Source organism: Hyalella azteca, unplaced genomic scaffold, assembly GCF_000764305.2.
Source record: "Hyalella azteca isolate HAZT.00-mixed unplaced genomic scaffold, Hazt_2.0.2 contig7398, whole genome shotgun sequence".
NCBI classification, from domain to species: domain Eukaryota; kingdom Metazoa; phylum Arthropoda; class Malacostraca; order Amphipoda; family Hyalellidae; genus Hyalella; species Hyalella azteca.
The window spans coordinates 493,406-509,573 of NW_025937524.1; the positions used below are offsets into that span (position 1 = coordinate 493,406).

The 16,168-nt window shown below is 41.3% G+C and overlaps 1 protein-coding gene across 1 annotated transcript in view; it reads left to right on the forward strand.

The window, feature by feature from the left end:
• The first annotated feature begins 56 nt into the window (after nucleotides 1-56).
• The window catches only part of LOC108673136, a 26,886-nt gene continuing 10,774 nt past the window's right edge, over nucleotides 57-16,168 (forward strand). Inside the window, exons 1-10 of the mRNA XM_047881234.1 lie at nucleotides 57-234; nucleotides 732-933; nucleotides 1,883-2,074; nucleotides 3,121-3,247; nucleotides 4,461-4,628; nucleotides 9,453-9,573; nucleotides 9,914-10,070; nucleotides 10,626-10,779; nucleotides 15,251-15,433; nucleotides 15,699-16,141. Of these exons, the coding sequence (XP_047737190.1) occupies nucleotides 191-234; nucleotides 732-933; nucleotides 1,883-2,074; nucleotides 3,121-3,247; nucleotides 4,461-4,628; nucleotides 9,453-9,573; nucleotides 9,914-10,070; nucleotides 10,626-10,779; nucleotides 15,251-15,433; nucleotides 15,699-16,141 (1,791 nt within the window). The 5' untranslated portion in view covers nucleotides 57-190. The remainder of the gene's footprint in view (nucleotides 235-731; nucleotides 934-1,882; nucleotides 2,075-3,120; nucleotides 3,248-4,460; nucleotides 4,629-9,452; nucleotides 9,574-9,913; nucleotides 10,071-10,625; nucleotides 10,780-15,250; nucleotides 15,434-15,698; nucleotides 16,142-16,168) is intronic.

The following is a 16,168-nucleotide window of genomic DNA, read 5'->3' on the forward strand; positions in this document are numbered from 1 at the left end:
CACAGAAGCATACACGTCATACAGATTACAGAGGGGCTCATATGGCATCTTTCTTTTCTAGGCTTCAAAGGATGCCGTATTGCTTTGAGCTGTAAATTCAAAAGGCTTTAGCCTTTCAGGTAGTACCTGCATTTGCCGCAATCTTAATTGAACTTCTATTTGTCTCTCCATTCAATCTTTTGTTATTTTAATGGCTGGACTCATTAAAAATCAAATCCTGAAGCATTTATCAAAGTAAGTATCTTACAATTAGTTGTTATTTATTTGCCTATTCATATAGTCATTATCATTTGATGATTATTTTTTATACAACCATAATTTGTAATTCATTTATTGAAATTTTCCATGAAGTTTTGAAATCTTTAAGTTCTTCCAGAAATAGTGGCTGACTATTACATATTAATCTTCATTCATGCTAATATATTTAATTTATAAATACATTATGTTTAAATGATATGTTTTCAAATTATTTTTGAGTGCTAGCTTCATCAAAATCTAACTAACATTTCTCAAAAATTCAAATTAGTGTCAAAATCATAATGATCAGGTTTTATTTTTAGTTTTTGCATTTTTAATTTAGGATTAGTAATTTGTATTCTAATTTATGTCTGAAAAAATTCAATTAGTATCTTGTGAATTAGTCATTTCTTATTTGGTCAATGGTCATGGATAATAATTTTTTTCAACCTAAATTTGTTTGATAATTCTGGTATATATGTTTTTGTGTGCAGATTTGCCAAGAACTTGAATGCAGAAAGCATCAATGTGAGCACCTTGAAGGGAGAGGGAGACCTCAAGAACCTGGAGCTCAATGAACAGGTCCTGACCGACCTATTGGAGCTGCCCACATGGCTGCGCCTCACACGCGCCTCTGTCAACAGAGTGTCTGTCAAAATACAGTGGACCAAACTCAAGAGTGTGCCCATACACTTGGTTTGTGGCTCTATATATCTAATTATATTGAAATACCACTTGGTTTGTGGCTCTATATATCTAATTATATTGAAATTACACTTGGTTTGTTGCTCTATTGGTATACCTATCTAATTGTATTGAAATTACACTTGGTTTGTTGCTCTATATATCTTATTATATTGAAATTATAATGGTTTGTTGCTCTATAGTATATCTAGTTATATTGAAATTACACTTGGTTTGTTGCTCTATATATCTTATTATATTGAAATTACACTTGGTTTGTTGCTTTATATGTATATCTATACATTGAACTGCTGTAACTCATATTTCATAAAGGTATTGATGTCTTTTGTTCTTTTACACTATTATTTGATGTCAATGTTTCAATTGTTGGTAAAATTGCATTGAATATTTTGTGTGCACCTTTATTTTTGGTTATATGGTGGTAACTCATTCCTTGTTTTGTTTAGAGGTACCATATATAGGCAGCTAAACTATTAGATATTTTATTGATGTTTCTTGTTGCCATCATTGATGTTGACTTTCATTAAAAGCATATTGCTAAAAAATAAATGTATAAAGTCAGAGCATCATGCATATGATCAGAATGATAGCTCAGAAATTGATCTAGGTGATTCTGGAATTTTTGACTTCGAGAGCAATGGCTGTAACATGAAAATGTTCTGCCCAGAGTCTGGACGAGGTTGTGGTGGCGGTGGAGACATGTGAAGAGCTAATTAGTAATTATGTATATGATCAGAATGATAGCTTAGAAATTGATCTAGGTGATTCTGGAATTTTTTTCTGGAATATTTGACTTCAAGCGTAACGGCTGTAATATAAAAATTTTCTGGCCAGAGTCTAGACGAGGTTGTGGTGGCTGTGGAGACATGTGAAGAGCTAATTATTAATGGCTGTAACATTTTAATTATTAATGGCTGCAATATTTAAATGTTCTGCCCAGAGCCTGGATGAGGTCGTGGTGGCGGTGGAGACATGTGAAGAGCTAAGACCACACACCACAGGCCTGGCTCCCCCCAGCCACACCAGCGGGGGGCACTATGGCTTCTCGGAGAAAGTTGTGGACGGTCTCACTGTCACCGTCAACTCTGTGCGTGTCACCTTCAAGAGCGCTGTTTTTAGTGCTCTTTTCCAGGTATTGAAAGAAATCAATTAAATCGTATGTTATTATAGGATAACAATGGCTTGGGTTTGAATGTTTTCATTAATATAGGATATATGCTAGTGAGATTTTTGAAGTTAATTTATTCAATAAACGTTTGATTAAGCACCATCGTATGCTGTAGAGTATCATATTATGAGTCCAAACTCAGACCACTTCATGTAATGTCTTGTAAGCATACATCTTCTAGCCTCATTATAGCGCATTTTCTAAAAATGCCCTATTGTGCTCATCATGTCTGTCTGTCTGCCGTCTGTCTGATTGTTTGTCTGTCCGTGACTTAACGTTTTCGTTGACGAGAAAATGCGCTCTCTGTCACTCACTGCAGTGAGTACTGAGTTATATTTTCTTTATGTTATTCCAAGTGTTCTGAAATATAATTAACATCTCTATCTTTTTAGACCATTGACCCATAACTTAACTTATTTCACGAGCAATTTATTTATTTTAAAATGTTAGGCTCACCAGTCATAGGTAATTACGAATTATAAAGTAATAATTAATCTACTTATATTATCAGTCAGCTTGTATCGCAAGTTCACAAGGAATTTAAAAGCAAAGAAAACGCCAAGAAAATTCACCATATCGATATTGAAAACGCCAAGAAAATTCACCATATCGATATTGAAAACGTTTCGGAGTCCAGCTCCATCATCAGTTCGACTAAAGTAAAAATAAATAAAATCATTTTATAAGTCAAAATTCAAAGACAGACATAAAACCTAAAAAAGACCTAACATTATAACAATAAAACATTACTAGATATGGCAATTAATTAATTAATTAGTAATTAATCATGTATATACATTGTTAAAGGCAGGCAGGGTGGCCCAGTGGTTAAAGTTCAGAGTACCAAGATTGGCGCAGAGAGGCGCGGGTTCGATCCCAGCTCTNGTTATAGGTTAGCAATAACGTTATCTTGTTCAGTTATTAATTACGTCATATTACGTAAGCAATAACGTTATCTTGTTCAGTTGTTAATTACGTTATAATTAAGTAATAAAGTTTTGTTTGTTCAGTTATCCTGGCAAAGTCTACGCGTGGAGGCGACCAGTAACGAGGCAGGCCAGGGGAGCCACCTGGCACCACTACGGCTGCTCACCAACGCCTGTCACTGTCGCCTCACCATCAAGAAGAAGCTCGCTGGTAATTTTCTACTCTTCTTCTGACTAGTAATTACTCGTCACTATTTCTGTATCCTTGTATCCAAACAGAACTCTAAATGGTGGACCTATAGGAAAATAAATTGATCTAAAATTTAAACCATGACTCGCTGGTAATCTTTTACTCTTGTTCTAACTAGCAATCACTCTTCACTATTTCTGTATCCATGTATCCAAACAAAACTCTTAATGGTGGACGTGTAGGATAATAAATTTTGGAAATTTTTAACCATGATATTTTTGTGACGTGTTGCTATTGCATATGGCGCATGCAAAGGAAGTTTATGTGGTCCATATTTCAGTAATTATCTTACCTTTAATTGTACTCTTGTTCTTACTAGTAATTACTCGTCACTATTTCTGTAGTCATACATCCAAACAAAACTCTTGAATGTTGGAGGTGTAGGATAATAAATTGATGGAAAATTTTAACCAGGATATTTTTGTGACGTGTTGCTATTGCATATGGCGAATGCGACGAACGTTTATGTTATCCATATTTCAGTAATAAGTAATTATCTCATCTGTGATTGCTGATGTAGGTACGTGGGTTGCTAACCTACCAGGAAGCTTTGGTTGCGCGGGTGTCATAATGATCATTGAATACAGAGTTATTGTACGTGTACTTACAAGTCGTCCTGTCTACGCGTTACAAATCATGTCAAAGTAAACATTTCGAGACCTGAGAGGAACAGGCTCCAGTACTGATTGTTTATGAAACTTGCAAAAATAACTGTTGCATTAAATAACTGTTGGCACAAAGTAAGGATGAGACCGTAAACTGTACCACACAGTAGTAGGTACTGATTGTTTATGAAACTTGCAAAAATAACTGTTGCATTAAATAACTGTTGGCACAAAGTATGTATGAGACCGTAAACTGTACCACACAGTAGTACTTACTGATTGTTTATGAAACTTGCAAAAATAACTGTTGCATTAAATACCTGTTGGCACAAAGTGTGTATGAGANGGCAGTCTCTGCCAGACTTCTACTTCATAACCATTGCTGATGAATTATGTTGGGCTGTCTCTGCCAGACTTCTACTTCATAAACATTGCTGATGAATTGTGTTGGGCAGTCTCTGCCAGACTTCTACTTCATAACCATTGCTGATGAATTATGTTGGGCTGTCTCTGCCAGACTTCTACTTCATAAACATTGCTGATGAATTATGTTGGGCAGTCTCTGCCAGACTTCTACAGCCAGCAGCAGACGAGCTCAGCTAGCAGCTTCAGCCAGCAGCAGCAGCAGCCTGGTAGGGCGGCGGGGCCAAGTGTCTTCCACAAGTTTGACGTCATCGAGACCTCCTACCACCTCGTGTGTGAACGCATCGACCTGTATCTCTGTGACGACCCTGGCAGTGAGTAGTACTTGTATTCCGTCTAAATTAATTGCCCTCACATGCATGGTAAATGTTTCAGGGGTAATTTGGGGTTATGTTTTAGACGCAACTGCGCCGCATTACTAAGAAATGAAAGAATGTGGCCTTAATGAAATTGGAATGCGAGCCTGACTCTGCAACAGGTGCTGCCAACGGCCTATACTTTCAAAAAAAAGTTAAGAGATCGTAAGTTCATCAGCCAATCATTGACGTTGACGACCTTTCTTGCCAAATCCACCATTCATAGACAAAAAAATAGAGCGTAAGTACTTACGTTCACTTAACGAGTTTTGAAAGTATGGCCCCTGATGTTGATTTCTATCGGGCGGCATAGCTGATCCAAAATACATCTAAGCCGACTGTAGCGAGCTCTGAGCGTAACTCTATTTTTTATCAGCGTTGTACTTTGACGGATAACTCACGAACTATGAACTTTGTGTTCGGAAGTTGTACCAAAGGGATCAATATTTAGCAGGAACAAGCATCAGCTAAAAGACATTACCCATCTATATCTGTTGCTATCTTAAAAGATTTAATTTCGAGTGCAAAATTACGTAGGAGTATCCTAGCATGTCAAATTAAGTGCCATAAATAAAATGCTGATTGTTAGGCCGTTTTCATCATCACATAATCAATGCAATATTCAGAGCAAACATATAACGATAGCAACTTCACTCTCAAAACATTGAATGTTGAACTGTTTATTTATGTTCGCTCATATTTCTTGATTTTTGCTCGCTGCGTTAAGTTTTAATTGCTCAGTACTCAGTGTACTGTAGAGCTGGCTTTGTCATGCTGCTCTCGTGCAAGTTCACGGCCAACTTCAGAGCCGCCCCAGCTTCTGATTACCTGCCCCAAACCAAACTCCCATTGCACTAGAGACAATCAAACAAGACAACGAAACGCCGCTGTGCAAACTGGCGACTGTTTGTAAACGCCCGTGCCTGATTTGACCAACCTAAAGCCGATAATTGGCCGAGCAATTGAAGATCCTATCATCCTACCTTCGGTGCGATATTGATAAGGGCTTTCTGAAGCGCTAGATGACTACCACTTCTACTTAGCAGACGTTGGGGCGGCTCTATATTTGTTAGAGTAACTTAGAATGCTGAGTAGCACAATTTTCTGTTCGCGCGTTCGGAATAAACGCCGAATCTTCCTCGCATTACTTTGAAAACTGCTCTTTGTAGGCTTTGTAACAGTGGCTTTGTGAGAGTCTGCTTAATTCTTATTGAATTTATGTTGTGCTGTATATTAAAATTATTTACGTATTTATGAATGGCGTGAAAATTAGTGCACGAGTTGCTTTCCAATGCTTTCGTTCGAGTTCACTCGCACTTTTACAAATCATTGAGTAAAATTTATGTATTTTAGATATTTTGATGTAATCAGCTGGTCACCGAAAGCGGCTTGCCGAATCAGGCTTTTTAAGTGTCTGCAGTCTGCACAGCTCAGTTGTTTGCAGCTCCTGGAGCCCTCCACTGTACTGGGCCTATACTTTTAAAAAAAGTTAAGAGATCATAAATTCATCAGCCAATTATTGACGGCCTTTCGAGCAAAATCCACCAATCATAGACAAGAAAATAGAGCGTAAGTACTTACGTTCACTTAGCGAGTTTTGAAAGTATGGCCCCTGGTTGCCATACGCGGAGCCTGTTGCCCACAAGTTATTAGGATGTAGTTTGGGTTTGCATTAATCAGGTTCAGGCTGTGTGTTGCAGTTAAAATTCGTTTGTGTGCCAGGACTTGGTTTTGAGTATCACGTGATGATATTGTTTGGTATTGAAGGTAATTTATCAAGTCTAATCTAATATCAAGTTTCTTGCTGCTGCCATGCGCCAGGAGGTAAGCGCTGCTCGGTATTGCCAAGTCTGGCTGTCGCTGAGGCCAGATTGGCCGGAAAGACGTTCAGATATTAGGGTACGCACACAGTGGAAGCAGGTTTGCCCGCGCGGTCAACCTGCTCCAACCTGCCACAAGAATGAACATAGGATAATAATGTAAGTGTTCACAGTGAAAACCTGTACGAATAGGCTTCTGTATTCTATGGTTTCAGGCGCCAGCCTGAGCAGGTAACCAGCACGCTGGCAACCTGCTTTCACTGTGTGCGTACCCTTACACCCAGCTGTGTTCAGCCCCCAGTTTCTTACTCTCTCTGCCACCTTTTTTGGAATTGCTTAGGTTTAGTGATATTAACGCTTCGTTTATACCGCCCTCGCCCTGCACTGTTCTTCAGGCCCTAACAATAGCTCAGCTTTCTTCTCTCTGCAGTCGTCTGGATTCTACTTTTTCCTTTCCAGCAACAAGGGAGACGACCGGAAGACGGATTTTTTCGTGAATTCCAAGGACTATTTTGAATGCCGTTCAAAATTTTTCGAACATGTTGACTTTATTTGTTTAGTTATACTCTAGTCATTCCCTTCCCTCTTTTAAGTGATCGTTCCCTTAATGGCTCTGATGACCTCGTAATTAGCATGTATGCTCTCTGTTTTCGTAGAATACAGAGGGAGATGAGTAGCAGCAAATAGAATTTAGCTCAGTTTAAGTTGTGCGCTTGCTCTCTGTGGTAGTTATCTTGAATACCTAACATTACGTTACAACGGTTACATTAATAACATTACGGTAATGTGATAGAAATTATGACATATGATGTACGTTTGTTTCCTCTAGCACTTCACTCCTCTGAACCTCGAGCCACGCATGATCGTGTCAGGGCTCTCATTCCTCTTAGCAATCTATACTAACTTTATGCTGTCCACTTGTTCACTTCAATCGCTACCAATTATTTGCTTTGATCTCACACTACTGGTTCTGTAGATCATCACATTACATCAACTCTTCAAGTGACCCATTGCTAGATAGACCCACTTTTCACTTGACCCACTTTTCGCTTGACCCACATTTCACTTGACCCACTTCTCACTTGACCCACTTTTCACTTGACCCACTTTTCGCTTGACCCACATTTCATTTGACCCACTTCTCACTTGACCACTTTTCGCTTGAACCACATTTCATTTGACCCACTTTTCACGTGACCCACTTCTCACTTGACCCACTTTTCGCTTGACCCACTTTTCACTTGACCCACTTCTCACTTGACCCACTTCTCACTTGACCCACTTTTCACTTGACCCACATTTCACTTGACCCACATTTCACTTGACCCATTTNCCACTGAAGATAGTCTGTGTACTAACACAATGACTAGCCAAGTTGCAAGACCACTGAAGATAGTCTGTGTACTAACACAATGACTAGCCAAGTTGCAAGACCACTGAAGATAGTCTGTGTACTAACACAATGACTAGCCAAGTTGCAAGACCACTGAAGATAGTCTGTGTAGAATAATTAGCCAAATTTGTCAGTAGTCAAGAAAAAGCCAACAAATTTGTCGCAAATTAATTCTGCAAGTAATGAAAACATTATTGTTACTTCCAACAATCTCAGCATCTATTCAACGTATATTTCCGACATTTAAACTTTACCATACCTAGTTGCAAAATAGTTTGGGCACTGAGAGAGCCAAAAAAACTTGAAAGGTAATAAAGCTCAGCAGAAGGAGATCTTGAAAAAGAAAAGTACATGCTAAATTTGGATTTTGAAGTGCAGTCTATTAAAGTAAAATTTTTTCTGATATTTTAAAATCATGACATGTTTGAAAACTCATTTTTGTTCAGCTCCTGGCATAGAACAGAAAGTTCTGTTCCATGCCAGTTTGAATTTCCAAAAAAGACTGATCTGTTCAATCCTTTTCATTCTTGCTGATTATTAAAAATTAGAAGCTGTAGTGAGTCAGTCTCCATTATTATATTTTGCATGACTTTCAATCTAATATAAATTTTTGGAACCATGACTTGCTTATAAATAATAAACTTGCTCTACATTCCCATTTTTAGCGCATTTTCTCATTTATGGAAAAAATGCACTATTGTGCTCGCCATGTCCGTCCGTCCGTCTGTCTGTCCGTCCGTCCGTCCGTCCGTCTGTACGTGACCTCAAGTTTTCGTTGACAAGAAAATGCGCTCTCTGTCACTCACTGCAGTGAGTACTGAGTTATATTTTTTTCTATTTGCAACACTGAGAAGCAAATATGCTGGGAGATTTCTGTAAAACTACTCTTTCTTCTCAGGGTTTTAAAGGTACTAGTCTTTTATATGGAAAAAATCTGACCAGGGGTTTTAAAAATACATGATTTTTTTATATAAACAATCTGACCAGGTGTGTTGGAGGGCAGCTCCCCAGGCAACCCTGATCAGAAACTGTATGAGGTCTCATGTGTGCATTTTGTCTGTGTTTATTCAAAAACTGTATGAGGTCTCTAGTCTCATGTGTGCATTTTGTCTGTGTTTATTCAAAAACTGTATGAGGTCTCTAGTCTCATGTGTGCATTTTGTCTGTGTTAATTCAAAAACTGTATGAGGTCTCTAGTCTCATGTGTGCATTTTGTCTGTGTGTGTGTGGGGGGGGCATATGTGTGACATCTCGATGTGTGTGTCACTCCCTTGTGTAATTGTGCTGACTGCAACAGTGCCAGCTGTGTACCTGTGTGGGCAGACAGTGCCAGCTGTGTACAATACAGACGCCTGTATGGGCAGACAGTGCCAGCTGTGTACCATACACACGCCTGTATGGGCAGACAGTGCCAGCTGTGTACCATACACACGCCTGTATGGACAGACAGTGCCAGCTGTGTACCATACACACGCCTGTGTGGGCAGACAGTGCCAGCTGTGTATAATATACACGCCTGCATGGGCAGACAGTGCCAGCTGTGTACAATACAGACGCCTGTGTGGGCAGGTGGTCGTTCCAGTCACCCGCAGCTGGCGAGCGGCGCGTCGCTGCAATTTGCCATCAACCATCTGCGCGTGGACTACTACCCCTACCACCTGGCTGCTGGTGGCCGCTGCCACTGGGTCAGGTGAGTGGCATGTGGCAGCTGCCACTGGGTCAGGTGAGTGGCATATGGCAGCTGCCACTGGGTCAGGTGAGTGGCATGTGGCAGCNAGGGCCTCACTGGTGCCTCTCGTATCTCAGAGCCTCACTCGTGCCTCACGTATCTCAGGGCCTCACTGGTGCCTCTCGTATCTCAGAGCCTCACTCGTGCCTCACGTATCTCAGGGCCTCACTGGTGCCTCTCGTATCTCAGAGCCTCACTCGTGCCTCACGTATCTCAGGGCCTCACTGGTGCCTCTCGTATCTCAGAGCCTCACTCGTGCCTCACGTATCTCAGGGCCTCACTGGTGCCTCACGTATCTCAGGTACAACGACTGCGGGCCCCAGCAGCTGGCGGCGGGGGCGCTGGCCCACTTCAGGGCGCTGCTCGTGGACGCCCTCAGCGGGTCACGGGGCCCGCACGCCCCCCTCGCCCGGGCCCCGCCCCTGGCAACCCCCTTACAGGACCCTGGTGCTCAGGCGGTGCGTAGTGCGCGCTATATGAAATAATATAAACAGTATACAGTATATTGTTAATTAATGTGTTGAGTATATTATATAATAGTATATAGTGTAATATTACTTGATTTGTGGAGTACTTATATAATATAATAGTATATAGTATAATATTAGTTAATTTGTGGAGTAGGTATATAATATAATAGTATATAAGAGTATAGTAATATATAATAGTTGATAAGTGTGCTGCTAATATCCCTTTAACTCGTGGCTACAAAACTGAGATTATGAACAAGATCTTATCTCTCTTTTGAATAGATCTGTATAGCGTATACCTCAGTGTACCATATGTATTCCATGCCATGTGTCGTCCAGTAGGCCATATGTAGCCAGTATGCCATATGTTGCCCAGTAGGCCATATGTAGCCAGTATGCCATATGTACCCCAGTATGCCAAATGTACTCCAGTATGCCATATGTACCCCAGTATGCCATATGTACCCCAGTATGCCAAATGTACCCCAGTATGCCATATGTACCCCAGTACGCCATATGTACCCCAGTATGCCATATGTGCAGGCGGTGGGGGCGGCCAGTGGCCATGTGCGGGCGCTGGTGGCCACGCAGCTGCGCAAGCTTATGTCCTCCGTGTGCGTGGTGTCCATCAAAGACTTCGTCCTCTACAGAGTGACCACCAGCACGCGCCGCCTGCCGCCTAAACAGTTCATTTCCAGTCAGTCCAATACTTGTACAGTCCTACCAGTCCATCACTCGTACAGTCCTGCCAGTCCATCACTTGTACAGTCCTGCCAGTCCATTACTCGTACATTCCTGCCAGTCCATTACTCGTACATTCCTACCAGTCCATTACTAATACATTCGTGCCAGCTACATTTCCAGTCAGTCCATTCATCATTCCTACACATGCAGTATAATATTCCTAAAAACATTGAGTTTATCCACGTTTTGATCCACGCCATTCACCTTTGATACCTGCCTTCACTGTTGTACTTGAATATGATTTGTTTATATTGTTAAAGTGCTGGATTAACTTTATTAACAGGGGTAGAATGAACTTAGAGATCCTCAATAGATCTCGAGTAAATAAATACTTTTATTCTACAATATTGGAAGCCATACAGTGTTTCCTGCGTATAGCTGTAGGAACTGTTGTTTGGGATCAGCCATGCCTGCGTGTCTGCGGGAACTATTGTTTGGGATCAGCCATGCCTGCGTGTCTGCGGGAACTGTTGTTGTTTGGGATCAGCCATGACTGCGTGTCTGCGGGAACTGTTGTTGTTTGGGATCAGCCATGACTGCGTGTCTGCGGGAACGCACAGCGTTTCAAAGTTAATCGCCGAATTCGTGGCGCAATTTTGATGATGGAAATTGTTGCATGAATTTATTTATTACTTGCAGAACTCAAGCCGGTAACATTTTTTAATTGTCATGCTGTGTTTTTCAAATTCTCGATGTTTTGCACTTTTTGGATCTGCCTTATACCGTTTTTGTCGTTTTTTCTGACTGTACTTTGCCATAACCTTTATCTTAATGTTTCATTTATCATCGTGTCTATTACTTTAGCAAATAAATTCGCTATTTTATGAATGTCTTTCCTGTGCTGTTGATGTTCATCCATCGTGCTTGGTTTCTGCTTCAAGTTCCTGGGCTAAGCAGGCTCTTCACATGATTCAACGTCGTCGCTTTATGCTCTAGAAATTATTCATTTATGATTCTGACGCATTAATATCTCGAACTAGTCATCACTCAGCTCATTTTGTTTGCAATTTAGAATGGCTGAGTACTTACATATATCATTAGTCTGCTTATATCGCAAGTTCACAAGGAATTTAAAAGCAAAGAAAACGCCAAGAAAATTCACCATATCGATATTGAAAACGTTTCGGAGTCCAGCTCCATCATCAGTTCGACTAAACTAAAAATGAATAAAATCACTTTAAAAGTCAAAATTCAAAGACAGACATAAAACCTAAACAAGACCTAACATTATATCGAAATAAACAGGACTAGTTATGAGTGAATATATACTATAAAAGAAGTCCTATGGTTTGTGGCGCTATTAACAGCTACGATCGAAGAGTACTATGCAAGGCTCGGGTCTTGCTACATGTTCACCTCTACTCTGCGTATCCACTTCGAGATAAACTGCATAGCGTTTTAATAGCCTAAGTATGCTAAGCAACTATGATCCCAAATTTCGAGACTGGTAAATGTCTTTCAAGTCTTGTATAATGAAATGTTCCTAGTCAGATCTATACGGCTGGAGAGCCTGGCGAGTTAAAGAGTTGCGTAAGTTGATAATGACGTACAATTCTTACACAAGAACTCTGGCACAAAATTGTTCTGCAGGTGATGGTTTGGTTGTCTGGAAGTCAGGGCCTATACTTTCAAAAAAGTTAAGATATCGTAAGTTCATCAGCCAATCATTGACGGTCTTTCACGCAAAATCCACCAATCATAGACGTGATGGCTTGACTCTTGTGACTCTGGAAGTTAGAAGGTAACTAACGCTGCTCTCTCTCCCGTAGCCCGCCTGCCTAAAAAGCTGAGCAAGTCCCGAGGTGGGTAAGGGTTCGACTGTACAGTGTGATATGCGTACATGGCAGCTGTAGGCTCAATGTTCGTGTTGCAGCTGTAGATGATAGATGATGACGTGTCCACTGTTCGTGTGGCAGCTGTAGATGATAGATAAAGACGTGTTCACTGTTCGTGTGGCAGCTGTAGATGATAGATAAAGACGTGCTCACTGTTCGTGTGGCAGCTGTAGATGATAGATAATGATGTGTTCACTGTTCGTATGGCAGCTGTAGATAATAGATAATGATGTGTCCACTGTTCGTGTGGCAGCTGTAGGCTCAGTGTTCGTGTTGCAGCTGTAGATGATAGATAATGATGTGTCCACTGTTCGTGTGGCAGTTGTAGGATGATAGTGATGTGTTCACTGATGATGTGACAGCTGTAGGCTGATAGAGACGTGTCCACTGTTGATGTGGCAGTTGTAGATGATAGATAATGACGTGTTCACTGTTCGTGTGGCAGCTGTAGATGATAGATAATGACGTGTTCACTGTTCGTGTGGCAGCTGTAGATGATAGATAAAGACGTGCTCACTGTTCGTGTGGCTGTAGATGATAGATAATGAAGTGTTCACTGTTCGTGTGGCAGCTGTAGGCAGATAATGACGTGTTCACTGTTCGTGTGGCAGCTGTAGATGATAGATAAAGACGTGCTCACTGTTCGTGTGGCAGCTGTAGATGATAGATAATGAAGTGTTCACTGTTCGTGTGGCAGCTGTAGGCTGATAGTGATGTGTTCACTGTTGATGTGGCAGCTTTAGGCTGATATTGATGTGTCCACTGATGATGTGACAGCTGTAGGCTGATAGAGACGTGCTCACTGTTGTTGTGGCAGCTGTAGGCTGATAGAGACGTGCTCAGTGCTCACTGTTGATGTGGCAGCTGTAGATGATAGTGATGTGTCCACTGTTGATGTGGCAGCTGTAGATGATAGATAGTGACGTGTTCACTGTTCCTCCGAGACACCTCGATGCTGTAGGACCGCAGCACTTGCCACGCACTCAAATGAAACTTGCTGGTGATGATGCTGTGAATTTCGCCTTACCAGGACCACACAAAGCCAAGCACGCTAGCCGTCTACCTGCCTAGCTTGTAGTCTTGTAGAGCGATCCTGTTTGTAGGATCGTTTAGAGCGTAGATATAGCGCACGATTTTACGGCAATAACATATAGCTGCTTCTCAGCCTTATTTTTGAAAAGTATATACTCGTTTGACTTTAACAAACCCTTTTCCTACAGTTTTTTCTTGTGGGCGGCTGGTCTTTATTATGAATTGCAGGAAATTCTTTACAATATTCTGAACTGCAGAATTCTTTATTCTGAAATTTACAATTTTCGCGTTAATCTCCTGAATGTTGCGACGCACTTGTCTTTCTTGGCAATCTTTCGTTCAGTGTGTTGCTAAGCAATAATGTACCTGAGTAAAAAAGTCTGATTAAATAGGGATTTTTGAGAATATTATATTATATAGAGAGAGACGTTTCCTATCGTCTCATATCTTTTAAAGTTGGGTGAATCGGAGTGATCTACTCCACCAAATTTACGTTACGTTCAGGTTCATAACCCTCGCACTGACGCGCATTCTTTCGAATGGAATGTCCCTCGCAACGCTGAGCGTCAACGTTTCAATGTAAACAACCTTTCCCACGGTCTCGCAATAACGGCCCACATTCCCAGCATTCTTAACATCTACGCATAATACATGTTCAATATTACCTATGTTCAATATTACCTACTTTATTCAAGTCACTAGATCGCTTTAATCGCAGATTCACTAGAAATTTACCTACAGCTATTCACCACACCTACCTTTACCTACCTTTTTTGTACCTGCAGCTATTCAACACAATGCTTGTATGATCTCTCTTATTTGCTCATTTTCATCTCAACTAAAGGCGCACTTTATATGCTGTTGCATTTTCTTCTGACGTGTAAAGTGAACGGTTTTCCTCCCCACATCATCCTATTACATGTTCCACTACTAACTTTTGTCGCACTTCTGCCGTTTAATGTTCGATCTTCACATCTCTTCCCGAGTGTGTTGTGTCAGGAATGTAATGGATGAACATGGATGTTTCCATGGATTCATGGATGTTGCCCTCTTTTATGTTGCCCTCTTTGATGTTGCCGCCGTACTCTGCCGAACATTCGGTGCTGCTCATGGTGATGGTATGTTCGTACATCACTCGTGTTATGATGTGGCTTGTTTTGTTACTAGCACTGCATGCAGTTTGCCGTGACATGTATCCTGCATATTGGTTATTTGTTGCACTGTAACATCAGAAGCAATGTGCAGCACATTGCATACTAGAGATCTGCTGGCTTCACCTGATTTCTAGTTTCTACTTCGTACACTAATGACATCTAAACAAAGAATCCTTTGTAATCTTTCTTGAACTACAAGATTCATATCTTAACAAGGAATTCTTTGTAATGTTTCCTGAACTATAATATTCAAGGGAACTTGCTTGTTGGCCGTGTTATCTCCATAATAAATATAAAGCAGATGTGTTTCTTAAACTATAATATTAAAAGGAACCGTCTTGATGGCCGTGTTAATACTTTAATAAATATATAGCAGAAGTTTATATACAATTTGTCCCGACAGGCGACAAGGAGCGCCTGTGTCTCCCCACGACCACGTCCTGCGTGCACCTCGAGTTCAGCAGCTACTACTTCCCTGGTGATGGTGACTTCCCTGGTGAGTTCAGCAGCTACTACTTCCCTGGTGATGGTGACTTCCCTGGTGAGTTGAGCAGCTACTACTTCCCTGGTGATGGTGATTTCCCTGGTGAGTCTTGGGGGTTGTTGCCTGGAGAGGAAAGCCGTAATTTTTGATACCTAATGTTTAGACTATCTTACTTGAAAAGGCATATTTAGAACGATTGCATTATTTTTTTTTTATTGTTTTAGCTCTCTTTGTTTTGGGCCTATTGTTACTAGCCATACAGTCGCATAAATAGGATCTATTGTCACTAACCAAGTAGGGTCTACTGCCTTGACTAATCAATGTCTAGCAAACACACAAGACACCCCAACAACTCTTCACCCCACAGTGCCGCCCCCACACAAGACACCCCAACAACTCTTCACCCCACACAAGACACCCCAACAACTCTTCACCCCCACAGTCCCGCCCCCACACAAGATACCCCATCAACCCTTCACCCCACAGTGCCACCCCCACACAAGACACCCCAACAACTCTTCACCCCACAGTCCCACCCCCACACAAGACACCCCAACAACTCTTCACCCTACACAAGACACACAACAACTTTTTACCCCACACAAGACACCCCAACAACTCTTCACCCCACACAAGACACCCCAACAACTCTTCACCCCACACAAGACACACAACAACTTTTTACCCCACACAAGACACCCCAACAACTCTTCACCCCACACAAGACACCCCAACAACTCTTCACCCCACACAAGACACACAACAACTTTTTACCCCACACAAGACACCCCAACAACTCTTCACCCCACAGTCCCGCCCCCCACACAAGACCTGTCT